Here is a 16,003-nt window from a genome sequence, read left to right on the forward strand (position 1 = left end):
GACCCTGCAACAGGAAGCAGGGTGGAAATATGAAGCTTGCAGTATTTTTCATCCAGTGCTTGCTGCTGGATGTGATGTAAACTGGGCAGACTGAGCCAAAAATAAGTCTATGGATTCATTCAGTGTATGCGCCGAGAACTTGGCATATCTGCTGAACGTATCCAAAAAATTAGATGCAAGTGTGGTCTTGTATGTTTTACGTATCACAGGGACGTATATCTAGTCCTTATAATTAAAGAAACACATTACACCATAGCATTATTGAAATTAAATAGGTATACATTCAAAATTCTAAGCACCTTCCTTTCCCTAGAGCTTACAAGGAGGTGACATTTAAGGGTTAAAAATTATTCATAGTAGTGGCTCATCTTGTTATCTCTGTGCAACAGAATCTGAATTTCCTGTGCCAAAGAAGATTTTCACCAGCCTTTTGGCGGAGGTGATTATTATTATTATACATTTATTATTATACATTATTATACACTTTCCCACTAAAACTGGCGTAAAATGTATGACATCCCCCATTCAATCAGATCTTCTACACTGAGATCTATTCATAGATACGACAACAATACAAAGAAATCTTTTTTTTTTTTTTTAAATAAAAATTTTTGCAAACTTTCCTCCCTGTGCCTTTAAATATGAAACTAAAGAAAACTTTAACCTTGAGTAAAATCCTTGTGGACTTTGTGACTATGGAATAGTCCCTTCTTCAGGCTTTGTAGTCTGGGATATGGGAGGAGACATTGATTTTTTTTCTACAAAGTTTGAGCCATTTCCTGGTTCGCTTTACTAGTTCTCAGTGAAGACAATGGGTGAGATCTGCCACCAGAGACATTGATTTGTCTGTTACAATCTGATAACAATCTTTGAGAAGTTTCTCATATTATACTTATGATATTCCTTCTACATGACTGCTGATACAACCATCTCCATTGTCCATCCTAGGTTCTGGATTTGCAGCAAATCACTGGTTATGGGTCACTAGCATCTTGTGCCTGACTGTGGCTTCAGCAGAGGATATTGCAAAGGAACCATTTCAACAAGGTGAGAACATGACTTTCCTATAGAAGAGAGCTGCGGGGGGACCACCTTTACTTCATTTAAAGGGAAATCTCACTGTAATGGTATTATTGTACATATTCACATTAGCCTACATGAGGTCCTTGTGGTAACATATAGGGCACATGTTCTGTGTTTACCCTGAGGACAAGTGGTCTGCTCCGAAGTCTCCAATAAAATTAATAGTAATTGACCTATAAATAAGATATGAAACTAAATGGGGCACATGTATCAAAAGTCCGGCTTTGTCAGTCTGTTTTTTGGGACTTTTCTTGGTTTTCCTGATGTTCAAATGTATCTTAGAGGGGGGTTTTTTATTGATATATGTGGCATTTGTTCTGTAGTGAATTTGTGACTTTTTCAAACAAAAGTTGCAAAAAGTCGCAGACAGCTCCCCAGCTATTGTCTACGCCTGGTCAGGGGCAGCAGTAGATTTGCGCAAAAATTTGCAACTTTCACATCTGGATTAAGGTGATAACTCAGGGAACACTGCAGGAAACTAGACAATGGCGAAATTTGAAAGGAGACTGTTTTAGGATGAAAAAATTTCGCAAATAAACACAAGAACCTTAAAAAGTCTCAAAAATTTAAGAAAAAAGGCAAAAGTTTGATAGATGTCCCCCAATGAATTTTATTGGGACTATTTTGGGGTTCATCTTTACAGGCGGTCCCCTACTTAAGAACACTTGACTTACATACGACCCCTAGTTACAAACGGACCACTGGATGTTGGTAATTTATTGTACTTTAGTCCTAGTCTACAATAATCAGCTATAACACTTATCACAGGTGTCTGTAATGAAGCTTTAGTGTTAATCCTGATTCTTATGACAACCCAACATTTTTAAAATCCAATTGTCACAGAGACCAAAAAAGTTATGGCTGGGATTACAATGATAAAATATACAGTTCCGACTTACATACAAATTCGACTTAAGAACAAACCTACAGACCCTATCTTGTAAGTAACTCAGGGACTGCCTGTATATTTGGATAATTTTTGTTGCTGTTTGTACAGCAGGTAAACAAAAATAATCAATTTTAGATTTTTTTTTTGTTTTACAATTTTTTATATAATATTTTTACAGTTTTAAGTCCTACAATGGGGACTTGATTGCTTATATAATACACTGCAATCGTAATTTGAACAGAATTCTAACCTTGCAAAACAAAAATTGTGCAGTGTAAACGAAATTATATAGTACCAAATGTAAGACAATTGTGATTTTGGAAACTGTCCTACCACAGGCACTAAGCTAAACTATGGAGGCGGTGCTTGACGACAGATTTGTTGTCTGTTTCCAAGGTCAAGCAACAGTGTTGTCAGTACTGACTTAGGCTGTAATAAAGTAAGACCTATATTTATTGTGATGGTGATAAACTCACTTTCCAGTTATATAATTATAACCAATTGTTTCAGGTTTCCCCATAGATTGTGATAAACTTCCAAAGGACAGTCCCAGTGGTGTTTATGTGATCAAGCCTGATGCATCACCTCCTTTAGTAGTATATTGTCATGTAGATGAAGATGGAAAGGGCTGGACTGTTATCCAGAGAAACTCCAAAACCACTGAGATCACTTGGCATGAGTCCTGGACCACTTTCAAGTATGGATTTGGAAATGTTATGAAGGACTTTTGGCTTGGTAATGAGTACATCCATCTGCTCACATCTCAGAGGGTCTACATGGTGCGCTTTATTCTCAAGAACAAGAATGATGAGGAGTTTTATGCTGACTATGATATCTTCAGCCTTGACAAAGAAGTTAATGGATATGCATTGCGCCTAGGGAGGTACTCCGGCACTGCAGGGGACAGTCTTACCACCTTTGATTCGAACAACGTTCATGACAACATGAAGTTCAGCACAAAAGACAAAGATCAGGACCGGAGCAGTTCTAATTGTGCTGCTACTTACAGTGGGTGGTGGTATGACAGTTGCTACCTTGTTCAGCTGAACGCCAAAAATTATATCTACTGGAAAAATGTTTGCACTGGAGATTGCAATGAGTCAATGATTATGGTCCGACCTACAGGTATCTGCTGAAGATGGTAAAATCAGGCTTTTTTTATTTCACTATAAAAAGTAACCGTAACATTTTAGACTTAAAATAAATTAGGAAGTTATCCATGATTATAAGGTGATATTGCGGGGTCCCGTTCACACTGAAGGGCGGAACGTCGGGATGGACATTCACCCTGCCTAACTCTGGCACTTCCATTTACTGTCATTGAGAGTGCTGAAAACAGCTGAGCACTGTGTACTGTAGAGTTGAATGTAGAGGCAGGATGCATGCTCGTCCCGCCGCTCCACCCATTAATGGGTCTCAGCAGTGGTAAGTTGGTAAAACCCTTTTAAAGGGATTGTCCAAGATTAGAAAAGCAAGACAGTTTTTTTCTATTCTCTGACAACCACTATAAAAGGAGTTGCCAATAAAATTACACCATACAGTATAATATATAACTTCCAAGCATTTGAATAGACTTCTGTATCTGTACATGATAGAATTGTGGTCTGAATTTGGCATTAATATTTGTAAGTCGAAACCAACCATCAAGTGACAAAGTAGAACTGAATGATTTGTTCATATTCCATATTTTGGACACAACTTATGATTTTGGATTACAAATACTGATGCAAAGTACTGAATGGACAATAACTAATTTAATAATGTGTTAAGCTTATTTATATTTTGTTGAGTTTGCAGAAAAAAAAATAGAGCAAACTTCACTATACAGTGGGTATAGAAAGTATTCAGACCCCTTTCAATTTTTTACTCTTTGTTTCATTGCAGCTAAATTGTAAGATCAAAAAAGTTCTTTTTTTGTGCATTAATGTACACTCTGCCCCCATCTTAACAGGAAAAAACATATTTTTGCTAATTAATTAAACAAGAAAAACTGAAATATCACATGGTCATAAGAATGTGATACTCATATTTAACTCCCATGCTATCCATTTCCTTCTGATCTTCCTTGAGATAGTTCTACTCCGTCATTGGACTCCAGCTGTGTTTAATTGACTGATTGGACTTGATTAGGAAAGGCACACACCTGTCTATATAGAACCTCACAGCACACAGTGCATGTCAGAGCACATGAAAATCATGAGATCTAAGGAACTGCACGGAGCTCAGGGACAGAATTGTGGTAAGGTACAGATTTGGCCAAGAAAAAAAAAGAAAACCCCTTACTTTACAATTTTACTCGGTTCTATTGCTGTTTTAGCTCCTATAAATCCCAGAGTGTGGGTGGGGACTCTAATCAGACACATTGGGGCACATTTACTTACCTGGTCCTGCGTGTTCCCCAATACGGAGTGGCCGACGAGAATGAATTCTGCCGCGATTCACTTACATCGTGCTACCGATATCCTGCATCTGTTGCTTCCCCGCTCAGGTCCACCAGAGTTTACCACCTTCTTCCCAGTGCATGTAAGTGCATGGCTTGCAACACAATTTTAAAGTTTGTGAATCAGTCAGGTCGTCCGACAGCCCGGCCCCCGTTTTCTGTTGCATGAAAGCTGGCGCCAATCGCCAAAATGCCATCACGTGCGACACAATCCCTTTCTAAATCCCTGTACCAGCGGCGCAATCATCAGAAAACCCGCCGAAAATGCGGCCGCAAGACCCTTCAGATCATATCTGATGTGCCTCCTTTCCCCACCTCCGGATAAAACAATTATCTACCTGTAGCTTATAGCTGTCCTCATGATGTGATGTGTTGTTTGCCGGCAGGAAATCAGTGTGTGTGAGCTCAGTGTGTGGGAGGCAAGGAGTAATAAAGTGGTGGGAGGGGTTTTTTAATTAAAAGACGAGGAGGACAAGCTTTTTGTGAATGGGGGCACATTCTTTGAGCAAGGATGACCAAGTCCAGGGGAAGAGCAGGCAGGGAGCCAGGAATAGTTTTTTAAAAGTTATTGTTTCAAAGAAAAAAGCCAGAAATCTGAAAAAAACTGTTTTCGTATCTGCTTGGTATTGACTGTGGAGACGTAGGAGAACCTAAAAACAGTGTTCTGGTCCTTATTCTAGTTATCTAATCAACAACTTTTTCTTCCTTTAATCTCTACAGTAAAACAGTAGGGCGCTCAGGCTTTCATTCATCGCCTCACGGAATCATAGGCTTTTCATAGTTGACAAAAAAATGGAATTTCACTGGACAGATTACAATCTCCCATCATGCAACATGCTCACATAAAATGGCTTGGACAATGGCTCCAAGAATCATGTCGATAACTACCTGCTTTGAAGATAAGATGTAAGATGCAACTGTATAGAAATATATTATGCTGTATGCGACTGTGATTATTAAAACCGTGCTTCTTCTGTTGCACTTTATATCTTATGTATTAGACAAATAGCTTCTAGATGGATATAGGTTTGTTAGCCACTCAGCGGGTTTGTTTGCAATGTGCAATGCAAAATTATAAGAGTATAAGCCAACCCACATGTAAGCCAAGGCTCCTAATTTTACCACAAATGCTTTGGTCACAGCTCCCCCCTAGTATATAGCTATTAAGCTCCCTGCACACTAATATATAGCCAGCCAGTCTCCTAGCCCCAGTATATCACCTGCCAGCCCTCTCCCCCCCCAGTTTATAGCTAGCCAGCCCCAAGTATAAATAAAGCCCTCAGTGTATGGTAGGCCAGCCACTAGTATATAGCCAGCCATCCCCCAGTATATAGTCAGCTTCAGTATATAGCCAGCCCCACTATATAATCAGTTTCAGAAAATAGCCAGCCCCCAGTAAATAGCCAGCTCCAGTATATAGCCAGCCCCAGTATATAGTCAGCTTCAGTATATAGCCAGCCCCCAGTATATAGTCATCTTCAGTATATAGCCAGCCCCCAGTATATAGCCAGCTCTAGTATATAGCCAGGCAACCCTCAGTATATAGTTAGTTTCAGTATATAGCCAGCCCCCAGTATATAATCAGCCTCAGTATATAGCCAGCCCGTAGTAGATAGCCAGCTCCAGTATATAGCCAGCCAGCCCCCAGTATATAGTCAGCTTCAGCATATAGTCACCTTTAGTATATATCCAGCCCCCAGTATGTAGCCAGCTCCAGTATATAGCCAGCCTCCCCCCAGTATATAGACAGCCTTCCTACCCCCAGTATATAGCCAGCCCCAGTATGCCCAGCACATAAATAAAGTCAATACTCAACGTCATACAGACCTGCCGCTGCTGAAGGTAAGAAAAAAAGACCTGCAGGGGGGTCAGAAAGGTGAGTATTGTCTTTCTATTTTTTTTTACTCGTGTATAAGCCAAGTTTGGGTTTTTCAGCACATTTTTTGTGCTGAAAAACTTAGCTTATACTTCAGTATATACGGTAAATCTAAAATGCAATAAAACAATCATAAATGGAAAGAACCTGACTAAAAAACTAAAAGTCATTTTTTTGGAAACGAGGATCAACACTAATTAAGTCTCCAAAACGTGTCCCTATTCCAACAACTCTCTGGAAAACCATGTCTTACTATCCCATTTCAATTTTTATTGCTCCATAAAAAAGTGCTGAACATAATACATGTGAAAAATGTACTTACAGAAACACAGATGCTATAACATGGTCAACAGTATTAGGGTTACATCACCTTAGGCACAGGATGGCATCTTAAACTATAGGCATTATGTCGGGCACAAAATACAGAGAATCCTCACCTTTTATTATTATTTGTTTTTACATAGAGAATTTCAGGCTGAGAAATGTCTTCACACATCATAATAGTGATTGAAGTCTTGTTTTTCTGGACACCAAATGCCCTACATAGCGTCTCAAAAGTAAAGAAAAAAAGAGCAGATTGCCAGTAGTGGATTATAATATAGGTGATTTGGGCGATAGCCCGGGGCACAAGCCTTCTAGGGGGCCCATGGCCACCCACACCACCCAAAATCTAATCAATAAGCTACAAAAAATGTCTAATGTCACAGAAAATAAGCCCTTATATGTCCAAATTGCCAAAAAAATAAAGATTGTATAGTCAATAAAAAGTGACAAAGCATAATCTGCTCGAAATGGCGCAGCTCCCCTTTGATGCCCTGGTGTCCCCATACAGCAGGTTACCACCACATATGGGGTGGTGTATCAAACTATGTGGAGTATTTTCGTATTTTATCCACTGAGAATTTGTACATTTTATAAAAAAACACATTCATTTAGGCAAAAAAATTTTAATTTTAAAATTGCATCCGATTTTGATTTAACCCCTGTAAACCGATCAAAGGGTTAGTAGACTTCATAAAAGTTGTTTTACGTAGGTTGAGGGTGTAGTTTCTATAATGGGGTAATTTATGGGTTTTACTTTTATTTAGGCCCCTCAAAGGTACTTGAAATCTTAGCAGGTCCCTCAAAAGCAGGATTTTACATTATTTATGAAAATTTGAAAAATCACACCTAAATTTCAAAGCCCCATAACATCCTACAAAAATGAGAGTGTGCATAAAAAACCATGCCCACATAAAGAAGATATTCAGTGAATGTTAGTTAAGTTTATTTGCTGTTATAACTATATGTGGAAAAAGTAGAAGATTTTAAATTTCGAAAATTTTCACCATATATCTGATTTTCTCATAAATAAATGCAAAAAATACCACCAAAATTTTTCAACTAACATGAAGTACAACGTGTTATGAGAAAACAAGTTCAAAATCACTTAAAGCTTTCCGCAGTTATAAGCACGTGAAGTGCTTATAGGGCAGATTTGAAAAAAATGGGGCGTAAAAAGTGGCTTCGCCGGAAGGGCTTCAGATCCATGCTCACTCTGAATTGAGTATAGTGGTTAGTCCTATTTAGTGACTTCTATATCTCAGCACAGCTGAAAAGTGAGTTGTGCCTATGTAAGAATAGGAACGAACAAAAAAAGCCAGTCTTATCGACAATCTTAGAGTCAGACATTTTTGCAACACAAGGTTATGGAGACTGAACAGCAAACTTATACTTGCAATGGGAATTTTCCCTTGCCTGCGCCTTTAAGCGTCTCTGTTATTAGATAGGTAGTCCATGTGAAAGAGGAGTAGCATAGTAAACCAGGTGACAATAACTGGCCAACACATAAAGAAGTCTAACCTATGTACCTTCAATATTCCAACACCAAATCCAACTTGTTTCATCACATCATTTCTTCTTGTGTGGGTGGTGAAGGGTTAACATAGAGGATGTATTATAGTCCTCTCCCACTGATAAAATGCATTACCCCACAGGTGAGTAAATGAGAAATAAGAAGCCTGTGTTGCTTGTTGGTACATGAGCAATGAGACCACTGGCCCAGTCTTGGTATATTTTACTTTGTTGCTGGCTTGATGATTTTTGATGCGTTTATGATGCTTTTTTTACATGCGTTACAGATACGCATGTGTTTTACATGTTACCGAGCATTTGTCTGGTTTGAAGGCGTTTTTCTTCATTGCTGGAAGTGTACGCAGCTGTGAAAATGTTAACACAGCTGCTTTTACTTTCAGCAAGGAAAAAAAAAACGCTTGGTAACATGTAAAACGCTTGCGCATCTGCAATGCATTTAAAAATGCAACACAAATGCCACGTGACCGCACGCTTACCAGAAAAACAAGACAAATGATGGAGCAGCACAGTGGGGGACATTTACTATGGCGTTTCCGCCAGTTTTGTGGCGCTCTCACCACATGTTCTGCTCTCAGACCTATTTATTATCTGGCGGCGCCAGAAAAAATGACTTTTTCCGTCTGCTCCGACTGTTCTCCGAAAAGGGGCGTGGCTTTGGCGGAGTGGAAACTCAGACACAATTACTATGTGTCGCAGCCCTTTTTGGGCGCTGTAAACTGACGGAAAGTAGACCAAAAGAAAACTGGTCTAGCAGGGACTGTTGGACACATTTCTGGTGCTCGGGACAGATTTTGTCCCAGGGACAGAAAATAGTCTCGGCGCCAGAAATGTCTCTGCACAGCTCCACAATATTAAATGTGTGTCTTCTTACCAAGAGCAGGTCGGTAACAAAGCCAATGCAGACACCGACACTGTAAGTAAATGTCCCCCAGTGAGTGCGAGGGATCAGGGCGCGTTCACACGTTGCGCTTTGACCTGCGTTTTCATTGCGTTTGAAACGCATATACAACAGCTGAGGAGGGGCGATTTGCCTAATTACATCACTGTTAACGTTTCAGTTTACAAAACACATCGTAAACGTGATGTTAACGCATGTGTTAACAAAGCGTTAACGAATGCGTTTTGTTAACGCATGCGTTAACATTGCGTTTACAAACGTAAACGGTAATGTAATTAGGCAAATTACCTCACATCAGCTGTTGTATATGCGTTTCAAACGCAACCAAAACGTAACGTGTGAAGGCGCCCTCAAGGTCCCAGCCAGGATGCAGACTGCAAGAGACCTGACTCTCAAAACCCACACAGGGAAGCAGATCTCCTGAGAAGTTTTGCTGGTTTATTCACCCGAGGGCAATATTCAACATTTCAGCTCCGCATTGCTTGAAAATAGACCCATTGAGGAGCTTCAGGGCGCGTTCACACGTTGCGTTTTGTAAACTGAAACGTTAACAGTGATGTAATTAGGCAAATCGCCCCTCCTCAGCTGTTGTATATGCGTTTCAAACGCAATGAAAACGCAGGTCAAAGCGCAACGTGTGAACGCGCCCTCAATGTTGCATCTTGCCCCTGGGTGAATAAACCTTCACATCTTCTCAGGACTTCTGCTTCCTGGAGTATTTTTTACTTATTACTGATGGTGGTTTCTCCAATCATTCCTTCTTTTAATTTGAGTTCTAGTAAATGTCTGTTATATAACACTCTGCCCCTCTGGGTCCTCCGGTTTCCTCCCACACATTTCCTCCAAAACATACTGGTAGGTTGATTAGATTGTGAGCCCCATTGGGGAAAGGGACTAATTTGGAAAGCTTTGTGCAGCGCTGCGTAATTTGTGTGCGCTATATAAAGAATTATTATTATTATTATTATTATTATTATTCATTGTATGTAGACTTTACCCCTAGGTACTGACAATTGTGCAATTTATATTTAAATGATCATGTTATGGATTTGATCTACATAAGAAATAGAGAGTCTAAAGCAATATACCATTCGTGCGGGATCACATCTGACATGACAAATGACCAAGCTCTTCACCAGTGAAATGAGCACCGGAGCACATAAAATATAAATGTATTACTTCAGTGCCAGAAACCCAAGAGCAGTAAATGAAGAAACTGAACATCTGTGAGGAAGTGGGTGTGAGCAGTCTGAACAATGACCACTAGATGGCTCTCTTGTACATTTGTACACACATTGTAAATGATGTCACTGTTTTTCATTCTCCAAGATGAACTATTCTCAGCCCCTGTAAATAACATATTTCTAGCTCATGTGCATTTTGTTTTTATAATGTTAAATCATTTATTTTATTTACGTATCAGGCAGCTGTTTTTATGTCCTTATTAGGGTGCATGCTATAGCTGTATACTTCTAGAGGAAACTGGAAATAATAGCCTTAAAGGGCATCTTCCATCAGGGTAAAGGACTATGCAAATGAGTCTTAGGGGCTCCAGGCTCAAAAGGTGTTAACGTAGCCTGGAGCTCCTTAGTCTCATTTGCATATAGTCGTTAATCCTGGTGGTAGATGTCCTAACCAGGCTAGTACACGTGTCCAGAAGTTCCTGTGCAGTGCAACAATTAGGGGAGGAGGGGGGCACCAAAGCCATGCTGGGTCCGCCAGGCACCGCCGAGGTGTCACCATGTTTTGCTGCTCTCCAGAGGGGATGGTAATGTGTAGTGCACCCCAATGGGAAATAAGTCCAGAGGGTCAGGGTCTGCAGTAAACAGTTTCCTTCTTTGGTGTAGACATTCAGGTACAAAGCAATACAAGCAAAATATAGGGGAATTTAAAGTGGGCTGGAAAAAACTGTTAACCCCTAGGCGCACCTGGACGTTATAGTACGTCCCCGGGGCTAGATGCTTAGCGCACGGGGACGTTCTATAACGTCCTGCTTCTGGCACCGGCTCACGAACGGAGCCGGTACCAGAAGCAGCGGCTGTCAGCTGTCTAGTACAGCTGACAGCCTGCGCTAACACCCGCGATCGGAGCCGGCTCCGATCGCGGGTGTTAACCCCTTACACGCCGCGGTCAAACATGACCGCGGCGTGTAACGGTGTTAGCGCTGTGGATCGGATCCCCCGTGCCGCTTACCGGGGGATCCGATCCTCTTCCGGGCAGCTCCGAGGACTGGCATGTGCCCCGGAGCTGCCCGGTCTCCATGGCAGCCAGACCCCTTCCGGGTCTGGCTGTAAACTGTCTGAGCATGCGCAAGCTTGCTCAGACAGTTTACACTGCTCTACAATAAAATAGTATTGTAGAGCAGTGTATTGAACTTAAACCAGTGATCAGAGCATCACTGGTTTAAGTTCAAGTATGTATAAGTAAAAATATGCAAAAACAGTTAACACTACACATTATAATAAATAAAAAATTAATACATAAAAATATAAGCCCCTAAAATGTCACTTTCCCATAAAAAAACTTAATAAAGTATAAAAAACATAAAAACACAAAAAAACCCCGCATATTTGGTATTGCCGCGTCCGTAACAATCTGCATAATAAAACAGAATCGTTACTGGACCCGCACGGTAAACGCCGGAGGAAAAAAACGCAAAAAACATTCCGAAAAAAGATAATTTTTAATTAATACCCTATAAAAAATGCTCTAAAAAGTGATTTAAAAAATGTTATGCACTCCAAAATAAGCCCACTAAAAAGAACAACTGTTCTCGCAAAAAATAAGCCCCTAACAAGATTTATCTGCCAAAAAATAAAAAAGTTATGCATATAAAAAGATGGTGATGCTAAAATGAATAAGATTTTCTCCAAATTAGTTTTTATTCAGTACAATTGAATAAAATACACAAAACCCCCACATATTTGGTATCCCTGCGTCCGTAACAATCTGTATAATAAAACAGAATCGTTATTAGATCCGCAAAGTGAACCCCGTAAAAAACAACCTAAAAAAACTCTCTCTGCTAAAGATGATTTTTTATTAATGCCCTTTAAAAATGCTCTAAAAAAGTGATTTTAAAAAGTTACGCAATCTAAAATAAGACCACTAAAAAGAGCTATCATTCTTGCAAAAAATAAGCCCTTAAACAGATTTTTGAGGTGAAAAATAAAAAAGTTATGCATATGAAAGACGGTGATGCTAAAATTAACAACAATTTTGCCAAATTACTTTTTATACAGTAAAAATGGGAAAAAATAAAAAAATATATATAAATGAAGTATTTTCATAAACGTGGCGACCCAAAGAATAAAAATAATATACTATTTTCATGGTATGGTTAACGGCCAAAAAAAAAAAACACATAAAAATTTTCCTAAAAATTGATGATTTTCATTTCCTCCACCAACAAAGAGTTAATTAAATCTCACCAATTAGCTATAGATGCCCCAAAATTATGTATTAGAAAAGTGCATCTCATGTGGCAAAAGAAATAAGCCCCTATAGGTGCACAATAAAAAAAAGAAAAAAATTATAGCCTGTACAATGTGACATAGCAAATCTGATTTGAATGGCGCCTCCTTCCCTTCTATGCCCGGCCGTGCGCCCATACAGCAGGTTACCACCACATGTAGGGTATCGGTGTACTCGGGAGAAATTGCGTATCAAACTTTGTGGAGCCTTTTTTCATTTTATCCATTAGAAATGTAAAATTTTCCACCCAAAATGAGTGTATTGTGAAAAAATATTACAATTTGCAGACTCCACCTCCATTTTGTTTTAACCCCTATAAAACACGTAAAGGGTTAACAAACTTCTTAAAAGTGGTTTTTCATATGTTGAGGGGTGTAGTTTCCACAATGGGGTAATTTACGAGTCTCGCTATTATTTAGGCCTCTCAGTGTCAATTAGAAGTTGAGCAGGTCCATCTAAATACAGGTTTTGGCGATTTTACAAAAAATGTGAAAAATGGCACCCAAATTCTGAGCCTCATAACATTCTAGTAAAATATGTGGAATCTTAAAAAACCATGCCAACATAAAGCAGACATTTGGGAAATGTAAGTTATGAATTTATTTGGGTGCTATGACTTTCTGAATCAAAAGTAGAGAATTTAGAACGTTGAAAATAAAGAATTTTTCAAAATTTTTGCCAAATTTTGTTTTTTTTCATAACTAAACGCAAAAGATTTCATCCAAATTTTTAAACTAATTTGAAGTACAATGTGTCACGAGAAAACAATCTCAAAATCCCCTGGATATCTCACAGCGTTCCCACGCTATAACCACTTATAGTGACACAGGCCAGATTTGAAAAATGGGGCTGCGTCCTTTAGGCCAAAAGATGCTGTGTCCCGTAGGGGTTAAAGTGGCCCCAGTCTGTGGGCGGGGTCAAAACAAGTAGGCATGGTCATGTAATGTGGGTGGAGTTAGTAAACTCCATACAAACTGTTTATAGATGGTCTAAATGAACATGTACGGTGCAGAGAAAGAGACTCATACTGCCTCCCTTATACAGGAATAAAGCTTCTATTTTAAGAGAACACAACTTAATACTGACTTATATATGCTAAAAAAAATAATACAATACCAGACACAATGTCCTAGGTGGGGAAAGAGTGCCTTCAACCACCAGTGTGCGCCTTGTGTTCACACTGGGTTACTGGCGTGTTACTAATTGGCGAGTTTGCCTAATTTTCCGACAAAATTCGATTTGACCCAAATCGAACCATGGAGAATTACGTAAAAAACTGGTATTTCCTGGCTGCAGAGAGCCTGTAGGGTGTTATAGAACGTTGTGCCATGCTTAAATATGCATAGGGAGCATGGTTTGGTCTTCAAACAATGCTGTGTTTTAGTATGACATGCACATGACAGCTGCTGCTCTTAGAATCGCTTCACTTTTCACTTCCATGTGCACTTACATAGGCCAACTTCACCAAATAAGTGAAGCGGGAACGCAGCCTGACAAGGAAAGGACTGAGCTGGGGGCCAAGATCCCACTATAACATCAAAGAGGGCCCTCTTTTTACACTGACATCCGATAATTCCATAGATTACGACAGAACCTGTTCTGTTAAACGCTGATACATGAAGAAACCCCCCGAAAGAGTGGAGAGGGTGTCGGTAGTAATTATGCATTGACGTCACTGATCATTTTGTCCTTCTTTTCACGAGCCAGTGTCCTCTTTCAATTGGTCAATAATCCATCAGTATTGCTAAAGCCAAAAACAAACAGGAGTTGATCCAAAACAGAGATGACCAGTAAATGGGATATTTGCATGTCCTGTGTGTTCTGTATTCACTCCTGCTTTTGGCTATCAATCCTGATGCTTTTCATTCCATCTGACAGATGAAATGAAGGGGAAAACCAAACATAATGGCAACATCATAGAGTGGTGGAGGGTGAAAACAGCATTATGGGAATCACAGGGTGTTCCATGGAGACAGCGGTCAGTTGGCAGCAGCATGAGTAGGCCGCAGAGTGTCACAATGACAAATTATGGAGGTGGCAGCAACATCGTAGGCCCAGTGTGGCACAATGACAGACCGTGGAGGTGGTGGCAGCAGCATGAGGTCAGAGAGTGGCACAATGACAAATTCTGGTGGTGGCAGCAACATGGTAGGCTGCAGTGAGGCACAATGACAAAGTGTGGAGCAGGCAGCAGCAGCAGCAGGAGGTCAGAGAGTGGCACAATCACAGTGTGTGTTGGTAGGCGGCAGCAGTAGCAGCAGCATGAGGCCAGAGAGTAGCACAATGACAAATTATGGTGGTGGCAGCAACATGCTAGGCCACAGTGTGGCACAATGACAAAATGTGGAGGTGGCAGCAGGAGGTCAGAGAGTGGCGCATTCACAGTGTGTGTAGGTGGGCGACAACAATAGCAGCAGCATGACGCCAGAGAGTGGCATAATTACAAATTCTGGTGGTGGCAGCAACATGGTTGGCCACAGTGTGTGTGAGTGTGGAGGTGCCCGCAGCAGCAGCAGGAGGAGGTCATAAAGTGGCACAATGACAATGAGTGTGGCAGTGGGTGACAATTCCAGTCCCTGGTAAAAATGGTGGGAGGCAGATGGAGCAACTGGCATCAGATGTGTGCCAACATCAGAATAGTGGCTGAGGCAGGTAGTTAGAATCCAGACTCATTTCTCAACGTTTGGGGGAGGCGTCATGGCTGATCTAATCTGATATATAAGGCATTGGTGTGTTGAAATCCTGGCTGATCCACACCTGATTCATCTTGACAAAGGGGAGTCTCTCCACATTACAGGTGGACAAGCGGGTTCTCCTTGAGCTAACGATGGCCCCCGCTGCACTGAACACCCGCTCTGATGTCACACTACTGGCCGGGCAGGACAGCTTCTCTATTGCAAACTGTGCAAGTTGCGGCCACTCATCAAGTTTGGCTGTCCAGTAGTCCAGGGGATCCTCTATGTGGAGTGGTAGAGTGCTGTCCAAGTAGGCCACCACCTGCTGGTGCAGGGTCTGCTCCATGTCCTGCTGCTGCTGTTGGCGGCTACCCTCCTCACTAGGCGGGTGAAGGAAGCTGCTCATTAAGGACTCCAGACTTAAGCTGCTGCTGATGGAGCTGCTACTGCTCCTACTCTCCCATCTGCCCACAGCAGCCATGGCAGTAGTTCGTCCTCGCTGTATAGTGTCGCTGAGCCCAGACCACTTAGTGGCTCTCTGGCTGAGACTGAGTTGAGGACAGAGGCTGGCTGAGGACAGTTGAGGGCCGCTGACCTGCTCCTGAGCCATACCAACTAAGGGTTGTATCTGACGAACCCACGGACTCTTGGCTGGGGTTGTCAGATGTCATTTGAGAGGAAGTGGATGACCTAGTCAACCAATCGATGACACAAGCTGTTCTGGTCTCACAGAGTCACCCCTGCTCCGGCATCCCCTTGACACAAATTTCTTGATATTAACTTTAGCAACAAAAAAGAATTGAAATTTGAGGAA

At 40.9% G+C, this 16,003-nt stretch overlaps 2 protein-coding genes across 4 annotated transcripts in view; one reads left to right on the forward strand and one right to left on the reverse strand.

Moving 5' to 3' along the window:
* The window catches only part of LOC140119233 (fibrinogen-like protein 1-like protein), a 29,421-nt gene extending 21,075 nt beyond the window's left edge, over positions 1 to 8,346 (reverse strand). Inside the window, exon 1 of one of the 2 annotated variants that reach the window (XM_072138059.1) lies at positions 8,139 to 8,346. The gene's annotated coding sequence lies outside the window, so the exon portion shown is untranslated. The remainder of the gene's footprint in view (positions 1 to 8,138) is intronic. The other variant, XM_072138063.1, reaches the window with a different exon arrangement.
* LOC140119231 (fibrinogen-like protein 1-like protein) lies at positions 789 to 6,222 on the forward strand. Of its 2 annotated transcripts, none has more exons than XM_072138056.1 (4): positions 789 to 815; positions 949 to 1,047; positions 2,483 to 3,097; positions 5,133 to 6,222. In XM_072138056.1, exons 1-4 carry the CDS (start codon positions 812 to 814, stop codon positions 5,141 to 5,143), a joined length of 729 nt encoding a protein of 242 aa, XP_071994157.1. In that variant the 5' UTR covers positions 789 to 811; the 3' UTR covers positions 5,144 to 6,222. The 2 variants fall into 2 exon arrangements, with proteins under 2 accessions (XP_071994157.1, XP_071994156.1); XM_072138055.1 differs by having other exon boundaries at positions 2,483 to 3,113; positions 5,133 to 6,221.
* Positions 8,347 to 16,003: the final 7,657 nt, after the last annotated feature.

The sequence above is a fragment of the Engystomops pustulosus genome, chromosome 2 (genome assembly GCF_040894005.1).
Source record: "Engystomops pustulosus chromosome 2, aEngPut4.maternal, whole genome shotgun sequence".
In the NCBI taxonomy this organism is placed as follows: Eukaryota; Metazoa; Chordata; class Amphibia; order Anura; family Leptodactylidae; genus Engystomops; species Engystomops pustulosus.

Excerpts from the sequence above, each read along its gene's own strand:
- LOC140119231 (XM_072138056.1), top strand. Across the intron at positions 1,048-2,482 it reads AAAGGAACCATTTCAACAAG|GTTTCCCCATAGATTGTGAT; the intron begins GTGAGAACATGA and ends CAATTGTTTCAG.